The sequence below is a fragment of the Lepidochelys kempii genome, chromosome 24 (genome assembly GCF_965140265.1).
Source record: "Lepidochelys kempii isolate rLepKem1 chromosome 24, rLepKem1.hap2, whole genome shotgun sequence".
Classification (NCBI taxonomy): Eukaryota; Metazoa; Chordata; order Testudines; family Cheloniidae; genus Lepidochelys; species Lepidochelys kempii.
In genome coordinates, this window is record NC_133279.1 from 18,483,943 (window position 1) to 18,506,808 (window position 22,866).

At 66.9% G+C, this 22,866-nt stretch overlaps 2 protein-coding genes across 6 annotated transcripts; one reads left to right on the forward strand and one right to left on the reverse strand.

Annotated features, from left to right (window-relative positions):
• Positions 1–240: 240 nt before the first annotated feature.
• Positions 241–7,724, reverse strand: LOC140902482 (cell adhesion molecule CEACAM19-like). 4 transcript variants are annotated; one of them, XM_073322598.1, is made up of 8 exons: positions 7,333–7,724; positions 6,589–6,954; positions 5,718–6,083; positions 2,179–2,380; positions 1,597–1,649; positions 1,421–1,515; positions 1,098–1,136; positions 241–971 (listed from the first exon to the last, which is right to left on the reverse strand). In XM_073322598.1, exons 2-8 carry the CDS (start codon positions 6,638–6,640, stop codon positions 936–938), a joined length of 843 nt encoding a protein of 280 aa, XP_073178699.1. In that variant the 5' UTR covers positions 6,641–6,954; positions 7,333–7,724; the 3' UTR covers positions 241–935. The 4 variants fall into 4 exon arrangements, with proteins under 4 accessions (XP_073178699.1, XP_073178698.1, XP_073178697.1 ...); XM_073322597.1 differs by having other exon boundaries at positions 241–983; positions 6,589–6,677; positions 7,333–7,722; XM_073322596.1 differs by having other exon boundaries at positions 241–983; positions 7,333–7,722.
• A 4,828-nt stretch (positions 7,725–12,552) lies between these two features.
• Positions 12,553–21,244, forward strand: BCL3 (BCL3 transcription coactivator). 2 transcript variants are annotated; one of them, XM_073322601.1, is made up of 9 exons: positions 12,553–13,640; positions 14,099–14,282; positions 16,451–16,559; positions 17,828–18,029; positions 18,375–18,463; positions 18,775–18,852; positions 19,078–19,245; positions 19,520–19,640; positions 20,002–21,244. In XM_073322601.1, the coding sequence occupies exons 1-9, from the start codon at positions 13,202–13,204 to the stop codon at positions 20,481–20,483; spliced, it is 1,872 nt and encodes a 623-aa protein (XP_073178702.1). In that variant the 5' UTR covers positions 12,553–13,201; the 3' UTR covers positions 20,484–21,244. The 2 variants fall into 2 exon arrangements, with proteins under 2 accessions (XP_073178702.1, XP_073178703.1); XM_073322602.1 differs by lacking the exon at positions 18,775–18,852.
• The last annotated feature ends 1,622 nt before the right edge of the window (positions 21,245–22,866 follow it).

The window sequence follows — 22,866 nt, forward strand, 5'->3', positions numbered from 1 at the left end:
TGGGCCAGCAAGAATTGGGGTGGGAGTGACCAGTCTCCCCACCACATCCCAGCCACCAGCGACTCCAACCCCTCCCCCACCCCCACCGAACCTCAATAAAAGTCTTTAGCAGCTGAGCTCGGCCTGGCACGGGGGGAGGGGGGGTGTCTCTGTGTAATGGCAGTCCCCTAAATCTCTATCCCACCCCCGCATCTCCCCCTGCCCCACCCTGCAAGCCAGAGCAGAGAAGAAGGGAGACTCTTGCAGAGGAACAAGGTTTAATAGTGGGGATGGTGGGGGGGTGGCCCCCCGCATCTGCTCCGAACACCAGCCTCCAGCTCTCCCTCTGCAGTTTGATCCAGGCTCCAGCCTCGGAGGGACCCCAGAGCAAGCCCCGGGAGGCTGGGTTTGGGGGTGGGGGGGTTCCTTGGAGATGATGATGGGGGGCATCCCCAAGTGCAAGGTCTGGCATGGAGGCTGAGTTCTCCCGGGGGATTATTGCTGCTGGGGGCGGTTCCCCAGGGAGAATGTGGGGGTGTCTCTAGGGGTTTCCATGGATGCTGGGAGGGGGTCCCTTTGGGAGGGTCAAGGGTGCTGTGGGGGGTTCCCGGGGGTGCTCAGGCTCTGTGTGGGTGGAGCTGCCCATTGGGGTCCCTGGGAGAGTATCCCAGTTTTTCTGTGGGTGTTTCTGATGGTAGGGGGTTCCCCATTGGTGGGGTCCTTGGGGTCGGGGATCCCAATTATGGGCTCCCTGCAGGGGGGTTCCCCATGGTGGAGGGGGCTCTCCAGGGGGTTCCCCGTGGCAGGGGCTCCCTATTGTGGGGACCCTCGGAGGGTTCCCCATGGTAGGGGGGTGTCCCTGGGTGGCTCCTCGTTGGGGGATTCCCCACGGCAGGGGGTATCCCTGGGCGGTTCCCTGTTAGGGGGGTTCCCCCCTGTGGACTCTGCGGCTGGCGTCACCTCTGGATCTGGGCATACACGGACTCCGCTCGCTGCAGCAGCTCCTGCCAGGGGAGAGGGGCCATTAGGGACAGACAGACGTGGGGGAGGATCCCGGACACACGGACCCTCCCAGCCCCTCATACCCAACGCCGGGGAGCTGAACTGGGGGGACTCACCATGTAGTTGGGGTCTGGCTGGGGAGGCAAGGGCATGGCCTGCAAGACAGATGGACATGGGGGAGGGGAGAGAGATTAGTTATAACCTGCCTTTGACACCCCCCGCAGCCCCCTCCAGGATTCCCCCTGCCCCCCAACCCACTGGCAGGGAACAGACCCCAGGGAGAGGCTCTGACCCAGGAGCTTGTGGGGAAGGGGGGCAGGCTCTGCGGGGCGATGGGGAGGGCAGTACTTGGCAGTGATGGGGGCAGCATGCCAAGGTTCATGTGGGGCAGTGCCCATGGGGTCCCCAGAGGGGCAGTGCCTGGCCCCACCTCACTCACCGGGGGAGCTCGGGGGTCAGTTTCGGGGTTTCTCCCCTCTGGCTGGGGCAACTCCAACGGAGACTCCATCACCTCATAAATCAGCTCTGTGTCATCTGGAGAGAGAATGGGAGATAGAACCCAGGCGTCCGGGCTCTTGGCCCCACCCCAAACCCAGCATCAGGGCTGTGACTCACCCCTGGGAGATCTTGGTGGTTTCTTCCCTTTGGGATCCAGTTTTCCTGTGGAGCTAAACAGAGCCGGGAGCTGACATGATAATCCTAAAGGAATCCCCACCCCACCTCACCAGGAGAAAAGAACCCAGGTGTCCTGGCTCCCAGCCCCCCCATCTCCTTTCCGCTCTAACCCACTACACCCCACTCCCCTTCCAGGGCCAGGGAGAGAACCCAGGCATCCTGGCTCCCAGCCCCACCTCAGCGCCCCCCCCAACTCTAACCACTAGACCCTGCTCCCCTCCCAGAGCCAAAGAGAGAACCCAGGCATCCTGGCTCCCAGCCCCACCTCAGCCCCCCCACTCTAACCACTAGACCCTGCTCCCCTCCCAGAGCCAAAGAGAGAACCCAGGCATCCTGGCTCCCAGCCCCACCTCAGCCCCCCCCCCAACCACTGGACCCTGCTCCCCTCCCAGAGCCAAAAAGAGAACCCAGGCATCCTGGCTCCCAGCCCCACCTCAGCCCCCCCACTCTAACCACTAGACTCTGCTCCCCTTCCAGAGCCAAAGAGAGAACCCAGGCATCCTCCCCTGCCACCCCACTTACCCTCCGGCCAGGTCCGACCTGCGCAGGACGAGGTGGTAGATGACCACGGCCCCCAGAGCTCCGGTCAGCAAAATCCCAACCACGACCCCTGCCACCACCCAGCCCAGGACCTGCGGGGTGCTGGGGGCCGCTGTGGCCGGGGGTGGCTCTGTGTCTGAGCCCGGGGGGGGCAGCATCCTTGGGCCCAGGGTGGTCGCTGGGGCTGCAAGGAAGAGAGTTGGGGAGAGGTTAGTGTTGGGGGCGGGGCTGGGGCTTGGGAGGGACCCCAGGGAGTCCCTGTGGACAGGGCAGAGTCCTGGGCTGGGGGAATGAGGGGAGCTAGTGGGGTTTTGGGAGGGATCGCCCTCTGGCTCCCCCTGGGGCTAAAGGGTTGGGGGTCCACGGGGCAGTCCATATGGGGGATGGGGGTCTCCAAGACTGTCCTGGGGAGGGGGGGAGTCTATGGGGGAGTCCCTGGAGGGATGGGGCCATGGGGGCGATGGAGAGGGGGATGGGGCAATGGGGGGGGGCTCTGAGGCAGTCCCTGGGGGTGTCTTTAACCAGCCTGCAGTCAACACCCTCCCATGGACCAGGCCTCTCGGCCGCTCTCCGGAGCAGGACGCTGGGGAATGACCAGCGCCCGGGCCAGGCCCCACCGCCCGTGCTGGCCCAACAGCCGAGTACCTTCCTCTTCGGTGTCTGTGCTTTGGGCCCGGACGCGGAGCAGACCCAGCGGCTGACGCTGCCCCCGTGCTCCGGCCCTGCCACCGGGTAAAGGCGTTCGAGCCGGTGCAGCTAGGGCTGAGGATCCGGAACCAGGAGCTGTTCCCAGCATTTGCCAACAGCCCCCTCAGCTTGAGACTCTGTCGCCGCCCAGGGAACCTGCCCGCAAGGGCCCACGGACAGCTCCGAGCGCGCCGCCTCCCTGCAGCCATGAGCGGCGCAGGGCCCATGGGGCTCTTGGCTGGCCGGGGGTTCTCTAGAGAGGGGCTCGCTCCTGTGAGGATCTCGGAGAAGCCCGACACCTGGTCTACACCCTACAAACCAACCCGCCCCAGCTCCGTGAATTTCACACCCTGAGCCCTGGAGTCAGGACAAGGGACCCCGGGGTGAACGCAGCTAAGGCCATGGAAGAATTTGTCCCCTGACCTCTCGGCCGCCGCTCCGGGGACTGGACTGAGCAGGCGGACAGGAGCATCTCTGCTGCGCACTGCAGGGCCTGGCTGCGAGCTGGAGTGCAGACAGGCCGAGGAGCCGGTGCCCAAGGCACGTAGCTCCGCTCTGTTTGTCACACCCAGCGCGAGCCAGCGGGCTGGTCCGGAGCCCCACGAAGCCACACCCCAGCCCTGGTACAGGCGCAGCGAGAGGGGGGTTGTGAACATGGACGGACCAGCCCCTTCTGGCGCTGCAGGACGTGTCCGCACAACGGTGCCAGATTGCACTGGCCGTGCGGCAGCAGGGCCGTGCCCGGGGCCGGGCAGGTGACCCAGCCGTGCGGCAGGAGTGGCGGCTGCCCGTGGAGACCCGCACGTACGACGTTCATCCTGGACGTCTCGCAGCAGGGCGGGGATAACCCAGCCTGGGAACGGAGCCCCGGGCCGCTGTCGGGCGCGAGTTCCTGCATCGCCGTCTCGGGCTGGCGACAGACCAAGCGAGCGAGTCGAACGGGTTTATATCACTGCAGTGCGACGAGCCACAGACCAAGGCCGGAGCCCTGCGCGCGGGGAAGGGACGGGCCAGAGAGCCTCTGCAGAGAGCATGGCCGGCTGGCGGGGCAAGCACGGGCCGGGCACAGCACGGGCCGTGGGAAGTCACTGCCCAAGCTGGTTGCGGCCTGGAACGGAGCCAGCAGGCGGCCAGCGCCTGGTCCCTCGTGCCCCACACAGAACGCGGTGGCTCATCGTGGTCATCCCAGCCAGGAGGTTTTGCACCGAAACTCTGGAGTTTCCCACTATCGCAAGATGCCGCAGAGGAGACAACTTGTTTCCTGTCTGGCTGAGGAGAGGGCACAGCTCACATCCTGGCTAGACGCTTCAAACCCGGCTTTCCAGCTGGCCACAGCCGCTGTGCTGGGCAGGGAGCAGGCCAGACTGCCGAGCAGGAGCAGCGCCTTTATAAAACACCCTGTGCCTCACTGCCCCACGGCAAAGCACCTCGCGGAGAGGCTGGCCCATGAGAACACCCCCGCACTGGGTCACAGCTAGCTCCTCCTCACTGACAGCACCAGTTAGCTCTGCCGGGCCGGGCCCTGGCTAGAGACAGCTGCGAACTCCAGAGAGACTAGAAAGGATCCAGCTCTTCCACAGACAGTGCCCTGAGCGAGTCACCCGGTGAACGCCCGTCTATCGCCCCGGCTCTCTCTGGTCACTGCAGGAGTGAGGGCAGAGCCCACCCATGCCACAACGGCACATGCTTAGCTCTGGAACGTGTGTAAGCTCCTCGCTCCCAGTGATCACACGAGGTTTACTCTGGTCCCGTCTCCCGCGAGGGCTGCCTGGGTTACACGTCTCCAGCCGGGTGCGCCTGAGCGAAACCCTGTGAAGGACTGAGCTCCACGCGTCCTGTTGGCATCGCGCCGGCGAGTTTAGTCGTCGTGGTGTCGATGCGACTCTGCGTCAGTCAGTACCCGAGAGTGCTGAGGCTGGACAAGCTCATCACACGGCCCAGGCCGAGTCCGACAGGCAAAGCCGCTGCAAGAACCCCAGCATCGAACAGAACCGAGCCTGGCACACGGACACAGATTCTGCGGCTCCCAGACCAAAAGGGGAAGAGGCTCCGAATCGGCTTGTGAGCTGCAGATTGCACCACCGAGCGCACAAGAGTCCCAGCCCTGGGGGCCTGCGGCCTCCCTCACTGCCTGTTTCATGGGGTTTGATGCGCAATAGCCCTGTTCACGCACAGCTGGCACCAGTGACTTGGCTCCATTTCCACATCTGCCTGGAGCACTGGCTGGTTGACTTCCCATAGGCAGCCCCGTGAGCCCCCTGGCAGACAAGCTGCTTTGGCTCAGGGGCTAGGTCGGTACCAAGTCACCAGCCCAGACCCGTGGAGTAGGAGAAGAACAGCTGCCTTTGAATGAAGGGAAGGGATTGATTGTCCCTCGATAACTGTCGCAGCTCTGCTGGGGCCCAATTCAGGCCGGCCCCAAGGGCCGCCCACCCAGCAGGGCTTCGCTCGCTGCCATGTCTCATTTGCTTTCAATGTTATTTTGCCACTAAACTCGTCCGTTTCTAGTAATTTTCTGGCCAAAGGACACGGAGCCAAAGAACAGCAGGAAAACTAGTTGAAGTCACCGGCTCATTCTGTTATTTAGCCCATGTGAGTTTTATAACCTAGCCTGCCCACAGGTTTGTGGAGGGCTGTGGTTCTGGGGTCCCTCGGGGATGTGTGGATCCCTGCAGAGGGTCCCAGAGGGTGGGGTGTCTCTGGGATGTGATTTACCACCCACCTGCAGCCCCACACTGTTCCTCTCACTCCCCAGAGGGATGGACATGTTGGGGGGGCCTATGGGAGATTGGAGGTGTCTGGGGGAAAGGGCAGGCCCTTGGGGGGCCACTCACCGCTCACCCGCAGCTCCACAGTGCCCTTCTCGCTGCCCTGCGGCACCAGCTGGAGAGCGACCCGGTAGGTGCCGCTGTCGTTGGCCTGGGCACCCCGGAGGAGCAGAGACCCGTTGGGAAAGCCAACCTCGCGGCCCGTGAACTGCACCCCATTGCGCTGGGGGCGGCCCTGCCCAGGGAAGTAGCTGAAGATGCGGGTGCTGCCATCAGCCAGCCGCCCCCGGTACCAGTCGAAGTGACGCAGGGGCTCCAAGCCACCTTCCACGGACAGAGTGACGTTCTGCCCCACGGACGGCGCCTCCGGGATCACGTGCACCACAAAAGTACAAACCACAGTGTGGGGACCCCAGCACAACAGGAGACAGCCTGACGGGTCAGGGGAGAGGGAGAGAGATGGTGAAAGTGCCCCTCAGGCCCGACACGCAGCCCCCTGCTAACCCAGCCCTGGGCTCCCCACCTCCAGCTCTGCCGGTGCCCCCCAATTCCTGCCCGTAGTCCCCTGCTAACCCAGCCCTGGGCTTCCCCCCACAGCTCTGCCGGTGCCCCTCACTCCCGACACGCAGCCCCCTGCTAACCCAGCCCTGGGCTTCCCCCCACAGCTCTGCCGGTGCCCCTCACGCAGCCCCCTGCTAACCCAGCCCTGGGCTCCCCACCTCCAGCTCTGCCGGTGCCCCCCAATTCCTGCCCGTAGTCCCCTGCTAACCCAGCCCTGGGCTTCCCCCCACAGCTCTGCCGGTGCCCCTCACTCCCGACACGCAGCCCCCTGCTAACCCAGCCCTGGGCTTCCCCCCACAGCTCTGCTGGTGCCCCTCACTCCCGACACGCAGCCCCCTGCTAGTTCAGCCCAGGGCTCCCCCTACTGCTGTCTCACCTGCAAACAGAACCCCCTTATATGGGGTGTCCCAGAAACAAGGCCCTCCCATCCTCCCTGGAGGCAGGAGCAGAGGGGAGGGTCCCAGTCTGTGGAGAGAGGAGAAGGAACCTGAGAGAGGGGCCCAGTCGGATGCCTGGGTCCCTTTGCTGGAGTGCCTTTGCCAAGGGTCCCAGGCTCAGCTCCTCTGATGGGCTTTGGACGCGGGATCTCCGCCAGCCTCCCACCGGGCTGCAGGGCTGTGGGGGCGGTGCACCACGCAAGAGCTGCTGAACCTGTCTGGCCCTGAGTCACCCAGCGGCTGGAACACGGGCTGGAGAGGCAGGTGCCCTGGTGCTGAGCCCAGGAGGCGGCCTGGGAAACAGACTGTAGTGGGGAGAGAGCCCCGCGCATCAAAAATAAGGGAAGAGAACCCAGGAGTCCTGGCTCCCAGCCCACAACTGTGAGAGAACCCAGGAGTGCTCGGCCCCGGCTCTAACCACTCTACTCCCATCCCAGAGCCAGGGATAGAACCCAGGAGTCCTGGCCCCCAGCCCCCCCCACCAGACCCCATCCCTTTCCCAGAGCCAGGGATAGAACCCAGGAGTCCTGGCCCCCAGCCCCCCCCACCAGACCCCATCCCTTTCCCAGAGCCGGGGATAGAACCCAGGAGTCCTGGCCCCCCCCCCCGACCCCATCCCTTTCCCAGAGCCGGGGATAGAACCCAGGCGTCCTGGTCCCCACATGTAGGTGTCTGTGTCTTACCAAGTGCTGATCCCGCCCCCTCGGGGGGCCGGTGGTGCGGTCGGTCCGTCGGTCGGTCCGTCTCCTGTCTGCCTCCTTCACGGCAGCCTCCTCCCGTCTCTGACTCCCTCCCCCGCAGGGCCCGGGGCTGGGGCGGGACCTGCCCCCTCTGCCTGTTCGCGGCGCCTCTGCGCTGCTCCGGGGGGGGGGGTGTCGGTGCTGTCAGACCCCTCCCCCAATAACACGGACCCCGCCCCCAGACTCCGGGCAACCCCCCCGGTTCCCGTTTCTGGCGGCTCACTGGGGAGCGGAGATCTCGGCGGCGGCGGGCTCCAGTCACACCCCCGGGCCCCGACCCCGCTGCCACGGCTGGGGCAACCCGGCCCCTCCGGGCACCGCCCTGAGAAACTGGGGGGCCCTCCCCCCCTCCATCCTCCTGGGTCAAGTCCCTCCCCACAGCACAGCGCCCCCTGCCGAGCCCCCTCCCCACAGCCCCCCGCCGATCCCCCTTCTCCGCAGCACAGCACCTCCCGCTGAACCCCAAAGCCCTCCCCACAGCGCCCCTCGCTGAGCCCCCTTCCCCCTGCCCACAGCGTCCCCCGCTGAGCCCTCAACCCCCCCTCCCCACAGCGCCCCCTGCGGAGCCCCAATCCCTGCAGCACAGCGCCCCCTGCCGAGCCCCCCAGCCCACAGCGCTGAACCCCCCTCCCCATAGGCAGCGCCCCCTGCCGAGCTCCCTCCCCGCAGCAGAGCGCCCCCTGCCGATCCCTAATACCTGCAGCACAGCGCCCCCTGCCGAGCCCCCAGCCTTCTCCCCACAGCACCCCCTGCCGAGCCCCCCAGCCCCCTCCCCACAGCGCCGCCTCCACGCAGCCCAGCGCCCCCCTTCTGAGCCCCCACCCCTCTCCCCACAGCACCCCCTGCCGAGCCCCCAGCCCCCTCCCCACAGCGCCGCCTCCACGCAGCACAACACCCCCTTCTGAGCCCCCACCCCTCTCCCCACAGCACCCCCTGCCGAGCCCCCAGCCCCCTCCCCACAGCGCCGCCTCCACGCAGCACAGCCCCCCTCGCCGAGCCTCCCCTCCCCACAGCGCCCCCCGAGCCCTGGACCCGCTCCCAGCTGCACAGCGCCCCGGACACTGCAGCCTGGCTCCGTGGGAGAGGCAGGCAGGAGCCCTCCTCTGGCAGCCCCCCCCGGCAGTGTCGGAGGGGGGGGGATTCAGGCTGCGCCTTGTCCCGCCTCCATCCAACCACCCACCCCGCCCGCTCCCACACGGGCCCTCGACCGACCCGGACCAATGCGCATTTCCGCATTTCGCCGCCAGGGGTCCTCACCGCTCCATGGAGGACCCCCCCCCCCCCCCCCCCGATAAAAGCTCTTCAGGTCCCTTGGGACGGGGCCGGCCGGAGTAGAGGGGGCCCTGAAGGACCCAGCAGTCAGGGCTCCTGGGCTCTATCCCAGCTCTAAGCAGCGAGTGGGCGGTACAGGGGGCTGGGAACCAGGACTCCTGGGTTCTCTCCCTGGCTCTAGGAGGGGAGTCAGGGTCTAGGGATTTTTCCGGGAGGACTGGGAATCAGGACACTCCCAGCTGCCCTTTTGCATTCTCACACCACAGCTTTTTTGCACACTCACCACCATTCTCCTGTGATCACACTCACCCTCCAGCACTCACCACCAATTTCTGTCAGCTGTCTGTCCTTGCACACACCCCCCTTTTGCCCTCAGCACTGATCTTTCTACACTCATGCAAGGATGCACTCTCTGACCCTTCTTGCACTCTCACATACCCTGGCACGTCCACCACCCAGTCCTTGCACACACACCCACAGCGGTGCACTCCCTGCCCAGCCGTGTGTGCTGTCACCCCCCTTTCACACTGGTGAATGCTCACTCTTGTGCTCCCCTGCAGAACAGAGCCTCTCGGGGGAAAGGGGGGGTTGCTGCTGGCCCAACCTGAACCCCCCCCCCGCTCCTTCCCTCCACCCCCCCCCACCTGTCCCCTGCCCAGTGGGGGATGCAGGATACGGAGCAGGGACTTTCCAAACCCATGCTTCTGGTAAATCGGATCCTGCTTCCAGGGGCGGAGCCAGGGAGAAGGGGGGGCTGTTGGAAGGAGTTACGGGGGGCGGGGGGAGGGTGGGGGGTGCATGGACAGGGGGGAAGCGGGGCAGAGGTGCACAGAGCGCTGAAAGCTTGGCGGTTGGGCCCTGTCCCTCTGGGCTGGGCCCAGGGCAGCTGGCTGAGCTCTTTGTTCGCAGGCCTTTGTGTGTTCTGCGACCCCAGTGCAGCTCCAGACACCATCCCGCAGCCAGCGTGGGCACCCCCACACCGGGCACTTCTCGCTCACAGGCACCCGTGGGACAGGGACCCAGCTGGGGGGGACAACAGCGTCACTGCAGGGGGAGCAGTGGGGATGCAGGGAGGGGTCACTGCAGGGGGAGCAGTGGGGACGCAGGGAGGGGTCACTGCAGGGGGAGCAGTGGGGCTGGGGCAGGGAGCACTGCAGGGGAGCAGTGGGGATGCAGGGAGGGGTCACTGCAGGGGGAGCAGTGGGGACGCAGGGAGGGGTCACTGCAGGGGGAGCAGTGGGGCTGGGGCAGGGAGCACTGCAGGGGAGCAGTGGGGATGCAGGGAGGGGTCACTGCAGGGGGAGCAGTGGGGACGCAGGGAGGGGTCACTGCGGGGGAGCAGTGGGGCTGGGGCAGGGAGCACTGCGGGGGAGCAGTGGAGATGCAGGGAGGGGTCACTGCAGAGGGAGCAGTGGGGCTGGGGCAGGGAGGGGTCACTGCAGGGGCAGCAGTGGGGACGCAGGGAGGGGTCACTGCAGGGGCAGCAGTGGGGACGCAGGGAGGGGTCACTGCAGGGGGAGCAGTGGGGCTGGGGCAGGGAGCACTGCAGGGGGAGCAGTGGGGACGCAGGGAGGGGTCACTGCAGGGGGAGCAGTGGGGACACAGGGAGGGAGCACTGCAGGGGGAGCAGTGGGGACGCAGGGAGGGAGCACTGCAGGGGGAGCAATGGGGATGCAGGGAGGGGTCACTGCAGGGGGAGCAGTGGGGACGCAGGGAGGGGTCACTGCAGGGGGAGCAGTGGGGCTGGGGCAGGGAGCACTGCAGGGGGAGCAGTGGGGACGCAGGGAGGGGTCACTGCAGGGGGAGCAGTGGGGACACAGGGAGGGGTCACTGCAGGGGGAGCAGTGGGGCTGGGGCAGGGAGCACTGCGGGGGAGCAGTGGAGATGCAGGGAGGGGTCACTGCAGGGGGAGCAGTGGGGCTGGGGCAGGGAGCACTGTGGGGGAGCAGTGGGGACGCAAGGAGGGGTCACTGCAGGGGGAGCAGTGGGGATGCAGGGAGGGAGCACTGCAGGGGGAGCAATGGGGATGCAGGGAGGGGTCACTGCAGGGGGAGCAGTGGGGACGCAGGGAGGGAGCACTGCAGGGGGAGCAGTGGGGACACAGGGAGGGGTCACTGCAGGGGGAGCAGTGGGGCTGGGGCAGGGAGCACTGCGGGGGAGCAGTGGAGATGCAGGGAGGGGTCACTGCAGGGGGAGCAGTGGGGCTGGGGCAGGGAGCACTGCGGGGGAGCAGTGGGGACGCAAGGAGGGGTCACTGCAGGGGGAGCAGTGGGGACGCAGGGAGGGGTCACTGCAGGGGGAGCAGTGGGGCTGGGGCAGGGAGCACTGCGGGGGAGCAGTGGGGACACAGGGAGGGGTCACTGCGGTGGAGCAGTGGGGCTGGGGCAGGGAGCACTGCAGGGGAGCAGTGGGGATGCAGGGAGGGGTCACTGTAGGGGGGAGCGGTGGAGCTGGGGGGCAGGTTAATTATCTACCTCCGCACCCCAGGAAACTCCCTACTAGATCAACAGGGCAAAGTCTCCCACAGGCCATCTCCCCTCCCTCCACCCCATTCCCAACTACTGCTCCTAGAGCCCCCTGCTCCCTCAAACCCCCCAGCAATGGGGTCCCCTTTTCTCTGTTCTCCCCCCTGGCCTCAGTGACTCAGCCCTTTGCAGTGGGCTCGGGACCCATCCCTGTCACCGGGGCACGAGCAACACGGATGTGACTGAGCACCTGGGGGGAGGGGTGGGGAGCCAGGACTCCTGGGTTCCATTCTCAACTGCGCTGGTGACTTGCTGTGACTCGTAGTGGAGTCACTCCCTCGGGTTCCCCAGCTGTATTTGGGGTCACAGTGGGTGGTGCTGGGAGCCTGGCTGGACCAAGGACACGGTCCCTCACATTTCTCAGGCGCTGTGGGGGAGAGAGGGGTGAGGGGGGGGCAGAGAGGGATGGATACATAGAGGGGGCTGGAAGAGTGTGGGGAGGTGGAGGGGGTTGAGCGGAGATGGGGGAGGGATGGACAGACAGAGGGATGGAAGGAGGGAGGGACGGAGGGGTGTGTGGGGAGGTGAAGGGGTTTGAGAGGAGATGGGGGAGGGATGGACAGACAGAGGGATGGAAGGAGGGAGGGACGGAGGGGTGTGTGGGGAGGTGGAGGGGGTTGAGCGGAGATGGGGGAGGGATGGAAGGAGAAGTGTGTTGGGAGAAGGTGGGGGGAGAGCGGACTGAGACGCATCCACCCACAGCTCCCTGGGGGTCCACACAGTGACTCTGGATTCACCCGGGGCTGACTCAGACCTGCCCCTGCCCCGGCATCTACCCTGGGAGCGCGTGTTCCCGGCCCTGCCGCCTCCCTGCCCCCTTGCCATGGCCCCAGGGGGAGACTCCTCCCCACAGCTTCCCAGGGAGCCGTGAGACCCCCTGGCTCCCGGCATTGCTGGGGCTGGTCCATTGGGGGCCCCACAAACTAATCAGTGGGGCCCCTTTGAGCAGCTGGGCCCTTATCCATTGTTTCGTCTGCTTACGCCTGGCGCGGGCTCTGGCTCCGGCTCCCGCTCCCTGCTGCCCTAAGCCGGACCCCCGGCCCCGACCACGCTGAGCTCTGCCCTCCCATGCGCCTAGGGGTTGGAGGGGCCGGGGCCGGGGCCGGAGGGCCGCGCTCTGCAGAGGTGCCAGGGAGCCCTGCACTGAGAGCTCCGGAGGGGCATGGGGCGGCCTGGTGCGCCCCGCAGTCCCCTTCACTGACAGCCCACATCTCTCCGTACCAGGGGCGAGGGTGGAAGGGGTTAACCGGTCGCCCCGCCCTGGGACCGCCCCACTCCCCGCCCCTCCCTCCTCCGCCGAGCCCGGGGCGTTCCCTGCCGCTCCCCCCCCCCTTTCCTGGGCGTTTCCGGTGGGGAGGGGAGAGTCCGGGAAAGCGGGCGGTGCGCCCAGGGCGCTGTGCCAAGTGTGCGCCCAGGGCGCACCGGGGCTCCCCTGCTGCCGCTCCTGGGGGCGGGCGCGGGGCGGGGGCCATAATTCTCCACCCCAAGCCTGGGGTAAGAGGCGGCTCTGAAAGTCCCTAGCGTTCAGCTGAGCGGCCGGGGAAGTCCCGGTGGCCCTTCCTCTACCCGGCTGCCTGCTGCAGCCGCCCTGGCTTCAGTCGGGGGCTGTGGGCACCCACGGGGCAGCCAGGCCGCCCCCTCCCTGCGCGCCCGCTCCCTGGAGGTGCCCCGGGCTGCAGGGGGCACCTGCGGAGGAAATGAGATTGCAAAAGGGCAGAGCCGGGTTTGGCTGGTGACCCCTCCCCCACTCGGGGGGCAAAGGACCCGGGAGACCGAGCCGGGTTTGGCTGGTGACCCCTCCCCCACCCTGGGGGCAAAGGACCTAGGAGACCGAGCGGGGTTTGCCTGGTAACCCCCCTGCACCCCCACCCCGGGGGCAAAGGACCCAGGAGACCGAGAGGGGTTTGTTTGGTGACCCCTTCCCCCTGGGGGGGGCAAAGAATCCAGGAGACCGAGTCGGGTTTGGTTAGCGCCCCTCCCCCACTCGGGGGGCAAAGGACCCCGGAGCCTGAGGAATGGCGGAGGAGATGCCCGTGGACCTGAGGACGTGGCGGAAGGGGGACACCCCCGGGTGCCAAGGGAGAGGGGTTCCCCGTCCCAAAGACCCCGGGGGGCAGCGGGCTCCTCAGGGCAGCGGGGCATTCCCTTCACCCTGGCACGGCGCGGCGGGGGGCCCAAGGACTCCTCCCCCGCACCCCGGGGCGCCGATCCCGGGGCCCCCCGACGAGGGAGGCAGGAAAGCGGAGACCTCGCTGCCCCTACGCAAACGCCGCTACGCAGTGCAGGAGCCGGGCTGGGAGCGGCCGGGGCCCCCAGCCGGGAAGGTGCCCAAGACGGAGAGCGATGGGGGGCAGGAGGGCGTCTCCGGGGCGCAGCGCTCCCCCTTCTGCAACGGCTACTGCCCTCCCTACGTGGCTGTGGACTACACCCGCCTGCCAGCTCCCTATCTCATAGGTGGGTGACCCCCTGCTCCCCATCGCCCCCGCGGGGGACCCCCGGTTCCTTCCTTTCCCCGCAGACACCCAGGGCCTCCCCAGATGCTGGTGGGTGGCCAGGAGAGGTGCCACGGGCTGGAGATCCTCCCCCGCCCGGACGGCCGGGGTCCCGGGAAATGGGAGTGGGGACGGCGAAGGAGAGTCTGTGCCCTTGGCCTCAGGGGCCGGGTGAGGATTTCAGTAAAGCGATTGCTTAAGAGTTGCTCGCACGTTGCACTGGCCCCAGACTCCTGGGTCCCTTGCGGGAGTGGTTATGTGGGAGACCCCAAGAAGTGCTGGGCCCGGATTCCTGGGTCCCTAGGGACGAGTTATTGGGGGACCCCAGGAAGTGCTGGCCCTGGACTTCTGCGTCCCTTGCGATGTATAAGGGGGATCCCTTATTTCGCTCACGCATCCCCATTCTTCTCCCCCCACCAGGTCTGACCGGACCCTTCCTGGTCCCGGAGCGGGCCCCCTTCTTCCACCCCGTGGCCCCCCACCCCCTGCTGCCGGCCCCCCTGCTGGGGCGCCCCGCCACTCCCTACCCCCTTCTCTGCCCCCTGCAGACCCAGCTGGCTGCTGACATTGCCACGGCGATCAAGCAGGACGAGGATGGAGACACGTAAGTGAGTGGGGGGGCGGGGTGAAATGGGTGGGGGGTTTAATAGCCCTGGGCCCCAAGCACGGACATGGCGGCAAGTGGCCCATCTGCGAGCCCAGACAGAGCGAGACAGCCCGGCTGGGAAGGGGAATCCCCGGCCCATCTGTGTAGCGCCCCCCCCCCCGTCCCACCCCCTGCCTACGTTTTCTTCCTGCGTAATGGTCCCGTGGCTCAAACTTCTTACTGGAAGGGGAGGGGGATAGATTTCCTCCCCGGCTTCCTCTTCCTCCACCCTACACGGCCCCTCCCTGCGCCTGGCTGGCACTGCTGTGGGGAAGCTTGCAGCACTGGGTTCCCAGCTGGGCAGTGACAGGGCACTGTCATGGGGGGAAGCTCGCAGCGCTGGGTTCCCAGCTGGGCAGTGACAGGGCACTGTCATGGGGGGGGAAGCTCGCAGCGCTGGGTTCCCAGCTGGGCAGTGACAGGGCACTGTCATGGGGGGAAGCTCGCAGCGCTGGGTTCCCTGTTGGGCTGTGACAGGGCACTGTCATGGGGGGAAGCTCACAGCGCTGGGTGCCCGGCTGGGCAGTGACAGGGCAGTGTTATGGGGGGAAGCTTGCAGCACTGGTTTCCCTGTTGGGCAGTGACAGGGCACTCTTGCAGGGGAAGCTCACAGCACTGGGTTCCCTGTTGGGCAGTGACAGGGCACTGTCATGGAGGGAAGCTCACAGCACTGGGTTCCCAGCTGGACAGTGACAGGACACTGACATGGGGGGAAGCTCACAGCACTGGGTTCCCGGCTGGGCAGTGACAGGGCACTGTCATGGGGGAAAGCTCGCAGCACTGGGTTCCCGGCTGGGCAGTGACAGGGCACTGTCATGGGGGAAAGCTCGCAGCACTGGGTTCCCAGCTGGGCAGTGACAGGACACTGACATGGGGGGAAGCTCGCAGCACTGGGTTCCCGATTGGTCAGTGACAGGGCACTGTCATGGGGGGAAGCTCGCAGCTCTGGGTTCCCTGTTGGTCAGTGACAGGGCACTGTCATGGGGGGAAGCTCGCAGCTCTGGGTTCCCAGCTGGGCAGTGACAGGGCACTGTCATGGGGGGAAGCTTGCAGCTCTGGGTTCCCGGTTGGGCAGTGACAGGGCACTGTCATGGGGGGAAGCTCGCAGCTCTGGGTTCCCGGTTGGGCAGTGACAGGGCACTGTCATGGGGGGAAGCTCGCAGCTCTGGGTTCCCGGTTGGGCAGTGACAGGGCACTGTCATGGGGGAAGCTCGCAGCGCTGGGTTCCCGGCTGGGCAGTGACAGGGCACTGTTATGGGGGGAAGCTCGCAGCGGTGCAGCCTCCCAAGCCTGAGCTGCCAGTGGATATCGAAAGCGGCCTGTTTGAGACAGGAAGTGGAGGTCAGCGGACGGCTGGGAGCTCTTACTGGAAGCCCGGAGTCGAGGACACCCCCCCCCCCCACCGGGTCCCGCTGATAAGAGGTTTCCTTTTATCGTAATTCAATGCTGGAGCGATTCTCTGAAATCACCTGTGACCTTGGGGGGGGGCAGGGGAGTGGGGACCCCAGAGCAGGGAGCAGAGGGAGGGGTGAGCTGGGGTGACAGGGCTCTCGGGGGCAGGACCTGGGAGGAAGGGGGAGAGCGGTGTGGCCAAATTCTGGGCCTTGTGGGGTGTACCCAAGGAGATGGGCTGAGGGAGCCAAGGGGCAGTGGGGAGGGTGGGGTGGAAGATGGGGGGGCCTCAGACCCAGTGAGGACAATGCGGGGAAGGAGGGGGACCTCGCTAACATTGCAACGCTTGTTGTAAGCAGCACCAGGGTCGCTACTAGATTTGAAGGGGCCAGCTTGTCTGCAGGGGAGTTGTGGCGCCACGGGGTGGGGCTGGGGACTCCAATGACATTGTTGCACCACTGTTCTAGCTGGCATCTGCCCAGGGGTTGCTAGGGAGCTTTTGGTGAAGAGGAGCTCTCTTGGGGTTTAAAGGGGGCCCTGCCCACAGTAGTGAGCACCGAGCTGGGATGAGGCTGGGGATTCCAGTGACACTGTTGCAACTGCTGTTCTAGCCAGAACCTACCTGGGGAATTTCTGTGGCTGGGGGAGGGGAGAGGAACTTTCTGTGGAGCAGGGGGACCCTGCAGAGGTTCTACCCCCACCCCAGTGATGGTCTCTCCTCCCCCTGCCCACAGGGCTCTGCACATCGCTGTGGCCCAGGGGAACCTGCCCGTGGCCCAGAGGCTGGTCAGCCTCTTCCTACAGGGTCAGCGGGACCTGGACATCTACAACCACCTGCGGCAGGTCAGTCCGGGGGGCCTGGGGGTCCCAGGGCAGGATGGGGGGGCTGGGCTGTGATGCCAGACTGGTCCCTGGCAGCTGGCTATCGGGGGAGGGGTGCGATGCCAACCTGCCCCTATCAGGTGGCGCCAGGCTGACGGGGGCGGCGGGGGGGGGAACCCGGGCAGGACGTTCCCAGAACCCACGTGCCCAGCCCCGCCCAGACGGGACTTTCCCCGACAACTTCCTCCCCGGTTGCCTGGGCGACGCCCCAGGGTCAGAGCCTGAGTCACGGGGGAGGGGACGCAGACAGACGGACGGACAAACATGCACCCCTGGAACCTGGAGCGCTGATGGGATGCCAAGCGGGACGCGGGCAAACCCGGCAGGGCTCGCCCCTCTCCCTCTGGCTCCCTGCAGCACCCGCATCCCCAGAGCCCTGGGGCACGCTGCATTGCACACTCACTGTGCACTGCTGAGACACACACTTGGACACTCACTCCCTGCAGCACCCGTATTCCCAGAGCCCGGCACACTCATGCACCAGGGCACGCTGCATGCCACACTCACCGTGCACTGGTGGGACACACATGCTGTGACCCATGCTCAGACACCCTCGCTCCCCGCAACAAGCGTGTTCAGACTTCCACGGGCATTGCACACTCCCACTGCGATGGCCCCATGCGCCGGTCACACTCACACACACTCGCTGCGGTGCACATGCCTGCTCTCATGACTTGCTGGGACGTGCTCGCTCACTCACGCACCATGGCACCTGTGCACACTCTTACACACTCAGCCCCCCCCACCTTCCCCGGTTCCCCAGAAGGAGCCACCAGCCCCACCCTATGGACAGGTGCCCCTCACTCCCAACCCACTGCCCCCAGCTCCCCCAGCCCTTGGCTCCTCCCAGCTCTGCTTGGGTCCTGGGGGAGTCTCTAAGCTGGGGGCAGCCTCCCCCAGTCCCGTGTTGTGCGCCCCATTTCCCGTAAACCAGCACCTGAACCAGCTCCAGCCCCTTCTCAGAAGCGTCTGCGTCAACGCGGCTGGTGCTGGGGGCTGCGGTTAGCACCGTCGAGACCGGGCAGCTTCCTCTGGTTACAGGGTGTGCACCAGCCGCTCACAACTGGCGTGTCTCGGTGCTGCGAGCTTTGCTGTGGCAATGCCCTGCCTGTGCCCCCAGCTGGGAACCCCCTGGTGCTGCGAGCTTCCTTGTGTGTGCCCCAGCTGGGACCCCCTGCCAGGCATTGCGAGCTTCCCTGCAGCAGTGCCTTGTGCCTCTCCCCCCTCAGACCCCCTTGCACCTGGCAGTGATCACCACCCAGCCGTCCCTAGTGAAGCTGCTGCTCTCGCACGGGGCTTCCCCGATGGCACTGGACCGGCACGGCCAGACGTCGGTGCACCTGGCCTGCGAGCACGGCAGCCCCCGGTGCCTGCGTGAGCTGCTGGAGTGGGGCAGCGACCGGCCGGAGCTGGAGGCCCGAAACTACGAGGGTGAGCAGGGCAGGAGGGGTGGGGGGACAGACTGGGGTCGGGAGGGGGTGCGCTAGGGAGCTTGTGGTTTTGAGAATTTTTCCAAACAGCTGAGAACTGGAACCAGGATCTCTGGAAAAGCCCAAAGGTTCCCCCGCAGCCAGGTCAGCACCCGCCTGTCCCTCCCCCTTGTGCTCTCTCACCACCCCCGTCCCGTTCTCTCCCCCAACCAGGCCAGCCCCCCGTCCCTCCCCCTTGTGCCTCTCTCACCCCCCACATCCCGTTCTCTCCCCCAGCCAGGCCAGCCCCCCGTCCCTCCCCCTTGTGCCTCTCTCTCACCCCCCCCGTCCCGTTCTCTCCCCCCAGGTCTCACCCCCCTGCATGTGTCTGTGGCCACCTCGAACCGGGACACCGTTCTGCTGCTTCTGGAGCATGGGGCGGACATCGACGCTGTGGTGAGTATGGGGGGTGCCTACCCCCACACAGACATGGCGCACGGGGGGGCTGGTTACGGGGGAGCCCATCCCCTCTAACCCTCCCCCCCACACACATGGGGGGCTGGGTATGGGGCAGCCCATGCCCTCCAACTGCCCCCCCCCACACACACACAAGCGGAGCTGGGTACAGCGGGGGGAAGGGGATGCAGAGCTGGGAGAGAACTGTGCAGACTGAGGGGGAATTTCCAGATGCAGGGGGTTGTGTGTATGTGTGGCGGGGGGGCCTGTCTGTACCCGAGGGGTCTGACCCTGCTGTGCACCCCACACAGGACATCAAGAGCGGCCGCTCCCCCTTGCTCCATGCGGTGGAGAACAACAGCCTGGACATGGTGGAGCTCTTGATACAAGTGAGGGCCCGGCCCCCTCCCACCCCACCTGCTCCCTCTCCCTCCCTTCAGCTCCCCCAAATGTCCCCTTGCCCCTGCCAGGTTCCTGTCACTGCCCCCCCAAACCCTGCTCCCTCCCAGCCTCCTCCCCCGGTGCCCTGCCCTCCCCTGGACAGGACGCTCTGGGCAGGGGGCCGTTGTCTGTCCCATCTCACCCCCCGTCTCTTCTCTTCCCTGCCCTGGCAGAATGGGGCAAGTGTGAACGCACAGTCGTACGCGGGGTGCACGGCGCTGCACGTGGCCAGTGGGCGGGGGCTGCTGGATGCCCTGCGGCTGCTGGTGCGGAACGGGGCCGACTGCGGGATCAAGAACTATCACAATGACACGGCGCTCATGGTGGCCAAGAACCGGCGGGTGAGTGGGGGGAGCTTGGGGGCAGCAGGGGGCTGGGGAAGGTTGGCAGGAGGATACGTGAGGGAGGCTGCACAAACGCCCCTGGGGGGTTATGGGGAAGGAGAGGCGGGGGGTATAGAGGCTTGGAGGGAGAGTGGGGACCATGGGAATGAGGAAGCAGGGATGGGGGAGGGGCCACTGCTGGCATGTGGGGATGGGGGGGTTAGGGGATCTGGGGTGGGTCTGGGGGGGCTCCCAGCAGGACAGTGTAACACCCTCCATCCCTCATTCCCAGGTGATCGACATCCTGAGGGGAAAGGCCTCCCGGCCTCCCCCAGCCCCCGATGGCACCCGGGATGGGGCCTCCCCGACACCCAGTTCAGCCAGCTCCCCGGGCGCCCGCCTGACCCCCAACGGTGAGTGCTGCCCCCCAGTGCCCCTGGCGCCCACCTGACTCCCAGCAGTAACACCCCACTGGACCCCCTAGCCCATGTGCCCACCCCCCAGAGCTCCCGGAGCCCCCTGGGGGAGTGCCCTGTCTGAAGGTCATGCTCTGGTCCACTTGCCCATGACCCCTGGTACCAGCCCCATGGGGAGATGCACCAACCCCCTTGCAGCTGCAGGCTCCTTGGGGAGGGCAGAGAGTTTCCCAGGGGGCAGTGGGAGGGTCCAGAGGTTCGGGGGGGGGGGTTGGGATCCTTGGGGGGGTAGATCCCAGGTTCCCCTTTGGGGGGGGTTCTGGGGCTGCTCCCTGATATCCCCTTTCTCTCCCCCCAGGTCTGCCCAGCGCCTCCCCTGGCTCCCCGCCTTCTGCCCTGAGCCCTCCCCACACCCCAGGAGCCTGCAGAACTGCCCCAACCAATCAGAGACCAGAAACTGCTGAGCCAGCCAATGGGGCATCAACCACTGGCCCTCTCCATGGGGTGAAGCTGGAGGGAAATATGACCCCGCCCACCCGCTCTGCCACTGCCCCCCAGCCCTTTCTGCGATTGGCCGAAAGCCTGCTGGAGCCTGCCCTCCATGGTGCCATCTACCCAATTGCGTCTCCCGGCCAGGACACCTCAACCAATCACCTCTCGCTGCTGCCGGGCGCCTTTCACCCGCCCATTGTCCCGCTTGCCCAGGGGCTGCCAGCCAATCGGATTCACCCGAGAGGTGCCGGGCTGGACCAATCACGGACTCCACGTGGGGCAGGGAGCCCCCCGGCCGGTGCAGCCGAGGGGCAGTGGCCCCGCAGCAGGGACAGTGGGGGCAGCTGACAGTGGAGTCCTGGGGGCTGCTGCCCCTCCCAACCCAGGGACCCCAGGGGCCTCTAGCCCTGGGGATGTAGCGTTGGGGTCACCATCTCCGAGAGAACCCTGCGTCTCCGTGCACGGACCCCGTCTGTTCCTGAGGGACCCAGGCATCCGGGCCTCCTAGTGGGACCCTCGCTGCCAGTGACAGCTGCCTACTCCCCTACAGGACCCAGGAGTCCGGGAGACTCCATGGAGGGGAACCCATATGCTCCTATGGGGCCCACGTCCCAGCCTGGGTGAAGCCCTGAAGAGAGGGCTGTCTGACAGTCCCCCTTGCATTCGCCTTCCCATGCCTGGGGTGCTGGGGGGCAGTGTGTCCTCTCTCTGCCTTCCCCTCCCCTGGGAGCCCTGCCAGGACCCCTGCCCCACAACTCAGGCAGCCCCTGGGGAGGTCGCTGCGAAAGCCCAGGGTGGAGTTGGCGGAACAAGCCTGGGGGGGGGGCACTGGGGGCGGGAATTGGCTGCACTGAGACTGGACTTGCAGGGGCCCTCTATGCCCCACCCCCCCAAAGGCTGCTGGGAGCCAGGCCAAGCCCTCACCCCCCCCCATTCACTAGCATTAACCCTTCTGCTCCCAGGCTGCCCCCTCGGTGCTCTCCTGGATGCAGAAGCAGGTGGGCAGTGGGAACCTGCTCACCCCACCTCAGAGTTGCTGCCAGTCACTGATACTTGAATCTCCTTTTGGGGGGGCGTTATGGGGGTAACTTATGGGGGGTCTTTTCTAAGCCGCTAATAAAATATTTTTTGTACTTTTTATGCTGAGACTGAAAGAGACTTGGGGGCACTATGCGGCTTGATGGGCCCGTGGGGCTGATGGGGGTGTGTGGGCTGTGAGGCTGGAGGGGCCCATGGGGCTATGAGGCTGGAGACAGCCAAAGACACATGCAGAGGAGTGAGACCTAAGGGGAGAGAACAGGACGGGGGGGGGGGGGTGAGAGAGAGGCACAAAGGGTAGGGCTGGGGGGGGATGCTGACCTGGCTGGGGGAGAAAACGGGACGGGGGGTGAGAGAGAGACACAAGTGGGAGGGATGGGGGGGCGCTATAGGGTTGGATGGGCCTGTGGGGCTGATGGAGGGGTGCTATGGGCCTGTGGGGTTCATGGGAGGGTGCTATGGGGCTGGATGGGCCTGTGGGCTGACGATGGGACGCTATGGGGCTGGATGGGGCTGTGGGGCTGGTGGGGGGCGCTATGGGGCTGGGGGGCTGATGGGGGGTGCTACGGGGCCGGATGGGCCTGGGGGGCTGGTGGGGGGCGCTATGGGCCTGTGGGGCTGGTGGGGGGTGCTATGGGGCTGGTGGGGGGCGCTGTGGGGCTGGATGGGCCTGTGGGGCTGGTGGGGGGCGCTATGGGGCGGGATGGGGCTGTGGGGCTGGTGGGGGGCGCTATGGGGCTGGGGGGCTGATGGGGGGTGCTACGGGGCCGGATGGGCCTGGGGGGCTGGTGGGGGGCGCTATGGGCCTGTGGGGCTGGTGGGGGGTGCTATGGGGCTGGTGGGGGACGCTATGGGGCTGGATGGGCCTGTGGGGCTGGTGGGGGGCGCTATGGGGCTGGGGGGCTGATGGGGGGTGCTATGGGGCCGGATGGGCCTGTGGGGCTGGTGGGGGGCGCTGTGGGGCTGGATGGGCCTGTGGGGCTGGTGGGGGGTGCTATGGGGCTGGTGGGGGGCGCTATGGGGCGGGATGGGCCTCTGGGGCTGGTGGGGGGCGCTATGGGGCTGTGGGGCTGGTGATGGGATGCTATGGGGCTGGATGGGGCTGTGGGGCTGGTGGGGGGCGCTATGGGCCTGTGGGGCTGGTGGGGGGGGCGTTATGGGGCGGGGTGGGGCTGATGGGGGGCGCTATGGGGCCGGATGGGCCTCTGGGGCTGTTACAATTGTTCCCTGGAGGATCATCCAGGCAGCGGCGCCACCTGGTGGCCGAAGGTGGAATTGCGGGTTCCAGCCGCGCCCCTGGGCAGGGGCAGGTGAGGCCACAGGTGAGTCAGCGGCACCTGGATTTACAGGTAGGTTCAGGCCCGGGGCGGGTTCCCGGCTGCTCCCGATCCCCCCTCCCCGGCCAGGAATCACCCAGAGAGCTGCAGAGGGTGCGACAGAACTGACAGCCGGTGCCCCTCACTCCCGACCCGCAGCCCCCTGGCCGCCCGGTGCCCCTCACTCCCGACCCGCAGCCCCCTGTTAGCCCAGCCCTGGGCTCCCCCCCCCAGCTCTGCTGGTGCCCCTCACTCCCGACCTGCAGCCCCCTGGCCGCCCAGTGCCCCTCACTCCTGACCCGCAGCCCCCTGTTAGCCCAGCCCTGGGCTCCCCCCCACAGCTCTGCCGGTGCCCCTCACTCCCGACCTGCAGCCCC